At 35.7% G+C, this 3108-nt stretch overlaps 1 protein-coding gene across 2 annotated transcripts; it reads right to left on the reverse strand.

Moving 5' to 3' along the window:
* Positions 1 to 168: 168 nt before the first annotated feature.
* On the reverse strand, positions 169 to 2800 carry LOC117101720 (cytochrome c oxidase subunit 6B1-like). Of its 2 annotated transcripts, none has more exons than XM_033241748.1 (3): positions 2648 to 2800; positions 1455 to 1659; positions 169 to 551 (listed from the first exon to the last, which is right to left on the reverse strand). In XM_033241748.1, exons 2-3 carry the CDS (start codon positions 1647 to 1649, stop codon positions 498 to 500), a joined length of 249 nt encoding a protein of 82 aa, XP_033097639.1. In that variant the 5' UTR covers positions 1650 to 1659; positions 2648 to 2800; the 3' UTR covers positions 169 to 497. The 2 variants fall into 2 exon arrangements, with proteins under 2 accessions (XP_033097639.1, XP_033097640.1); XM_033241749.1 differs by having other exon boundaries at positions 2652 to 2795.
* Between the last annotated feature and the right edge of the window lie 308 nt (positions 2801 to 3108).

The following is a 3108-nucleotide window of genomic DNA, read 5'->3' on the forward strand; positions in this document are numbered from 1 at the left end:
TGCTTCAAAAGAACGTAAAAGGTGTTCGTAAATAAGGCACCCCCCCCCCCATCTCGAAGTAGTACTTATTTTCACGTTTCATTGCGTGCATATGCAAATCAGGGCAGTCTGACCTCTTGCAAGTCTATATTCTTTGACAAGACGAAGAATAAACTGTAAAATGCAACATTTAATAGAACTAGTTTTTATTGATATTGTCTTGCTGTATACTGTAAGGTATTCAGCTTAATTAAATAAAAGCTTCTTCAATTAAATCGACTTCAATTTTTTTAAAAGACAGTTACTGTTGTTGTGAGGATCCTAATTTCAGTTCATTCCTTTAAATATATCAACACCAATAGTGTCGCAATGCAGATTAATTCTTGCCCAAACACTTCAAAACACAAACAGCGCCATCTATTGGTTATAATTAGCACTGACTACTTTCAAAAGAGCTCTTGTAATCATTCCAAATAGCACTTCCATTGCTGTATATATTTTAATTTCTTCAATTCAATTTAGATTTTGGTTGGAAAGGATCCGTTTTCTCTTTGATCATCCCATGTTTCCACCTATAGTACAAAAAAGAAAATAGTTGCCTTATTATTAATAAACATAGGAAGTCTGCACCAAGTTGAATTAATATAATGCAAAGTCCAATTCAAACATAACAATGCTGATGTAGCATAATCTATTTAATATTAATTTTAAGTAGGAATTTTTCTGTTCAATTTTAATGAATAGAAAAGTCCTGAAGGGATGAGACTTACTGTCAGTACAACCATGGCAGCATGAGGCTTGCCATCACTATAGAGAAGCCATAATACTTTTACTCATAAATGTTGATATTGTGGAGAAAATGACTTTACTCATAAATGTTGATATTGTGGAGAAAATGACTATATTATTTAAAGTAAATTTTCTTGCTTTGGTTTTTGTTTTAGCATGGCAATCCCGCATATCTTGATTTATTGCCTTTAATTATACACAACTTGGAGATGAATGTTATATGTTTGTTTTTATTTTATGCTCACAGTAACAAACACAACAAAGGAAAAATCAATATCACCATTTAAATAAAAACAAAAAAATACATAAAAACCTAAAAACAAATGAAAAGTTTATGGCACAAAAAAAAAACATCAAAAATTTACCAAGAACAAAAAACATAAAAGGAGACAATAAATATTTAGAATTTTAAGGGAAACAGACAAGGAAGAAAGGAATGACAACAAGGTTTACAAGGAAAAGTAAAGAGTACACCAAAAACAGTCAAAAAAAAAGGGGGAAAAAAGAGGACCAGGGAGAAAAGAAGAGCAAAAGATGACCCTGTAAACCCGTAGGTTTGTATCCAGGGGTCCTGGTAAAAATGAAAAAGGGGAATTTCGAGCTATAAAAGTGTATAACAATTGACAAAGGACACCAACAAAAATTTGTTATGTTAAAATTCTGTTTAGGTGATTGTTTATACTTACCCAGGCATTAGGACATAGAGATCTGTACACTCTTTTAAACCATTCACATGGCTCATAGTCTTCTCCTTTGATTTTCTGGCACCTATGAAAGTCTACGTAATTTTGCCAGCAGTTCTTGGTTTGGTTCTGGTTAGGGAATCTTGCATCAAATGGTGCAGTTTTGTAGTTCTTTATGGCTTCAATTACGTCAGCCATTTTGAAATATCTAAAAAGTAAATTTATTTGTTAATTAATATAGAACTTTTTAAGACCACATCAAGGTAAAAAAAGTAAATCCTTGTGGAGCCACTAGGGCTCATATTGGCTGGAGCTTACCTCCAGTTTCTGTAGCGTGAGGCGGATGAGAGTGTAACACTCTCTCTGGGTGGGATGCTGGTGCAGCGCAGGTTACTCACAGCAATTTGCTGGCACCCGTTGATACAGCTGGGTAGACTGAATCAATGTATATAATCAATCTAACAAGTGCCTTGTTCAAGGACACAAGCAAAATGCACAACGAAAGATTGAAACTGCAAAAGTAATAGCCCAATTTTTTTACGGTAATTCGTTGGTTACAAGTCACGCAGGCCTACTACTAATAAAGTGGTAATAAATCAGTTATATTATAATATAATTTAGGCCCCTATGCATATGACTATTTCATCAATAATAGTAATACACAGCAGGTTTCATTTTTATAATGCATAATTTAATCTACTATATGTGAAAACAATGTTATACAAGTTCAAATAAAACTGTTGAATACTGTATTCTTAATAACTAATAATTGATTACTATATTAGCTGCAAGTGGGCCGGTACCTAGTAACACCACATAATCAAGAGGCTAAAGGATAAAATACTAATACACTAATAAATTAAGCTGTCTATGATCCTATTGGCGCACCATACATAATGCTGTTTATTAGCATAACAAACCGGGCGGCCGACATGATCAGAGACCCAGCAGCAGTACCAGGCCAGGCCTACTTACAGTACTGAGTGCCTCCTAAAAAGGCCGTGCCTAGGCCCTAGCTTAGGGCTTAGGTAGGCCCTGGCCCAGCCTATCATATAGCCTAGGCCTAGGGCTAGCCTATGTATTTCTTCTTAGCTTTGCATGCAGAAAAAACACCAATTTTTATCTAACAAAAATGTACGGATATATAATAGAATCTGATACTTCGAAATATGGTTTTACAGTTGCTGAATACCAACCTACTTCCGATTAATTACAAAAAAACCTGATTGCGCTAAAGATGGCGACTCGGAGTGAAGGCTTAAAGCTGCTCCGATAAGTAAAACGCGCGTTCAGAATAAAATATACTTTTTGTGACAAAATGTTTTCAGAGCCGTAGATAGTTACTGTAGGCCCTATGCCATATTTTATTTATTTATTTATTTAAAATATACACTTTTTATTTCAAACATTGGCACACTTTGAAAGAACAAAGATCTTTTAATAAGAAACTTTTTGGTGCAGACTGGCCTCCCTAGCTAGGCTCTAGGCTAGACGTGACACACAGCGTCGTCGTTAGTTATTCTACCGCCCTCTCTGGGCAGGGCGGCCGGCGTAGAGGCTAGGCCAGGCTTAGACCCCGCTCTATATCCGGACAGCGATTTTTTTTTCCGTACGAAACATTTACATGAAACTCCACTCGGGCCGTCTCGGCTGAATC

The sequence above is a fragment of the Anneissia japonica genome, unplaced genomic scaffold (assembly GCF_011630105.1).
Source record: "Anneissia japonica isolate Jap-2015-1 unplaced genomic scaffold, ASM1163010v1 scaffold172712_len3108_cov167, whole genome shotgun sequence".
NCBI lineage: Eukaryota > Metazoa > Echinodermata > Crinoidea > Comatulida > Comatulidae > Anneissia > Anneissia japonica.

Coding starts and splice junctions, on each gene's coding strand:
- LOC117101720 (XM_033241748.1), bottom strand. CDS start 1,649: ATGGCTGACGTAATTGAAGCCATAAAGAACTACAAAACTGCACCATTT. Junction 552..1,454: donor CTCTATGTCCTAATGCCTGG/GTAAGTATAAAC, acceptor TTTGTACTATAG/GTGGAAACATGGGATGATCA.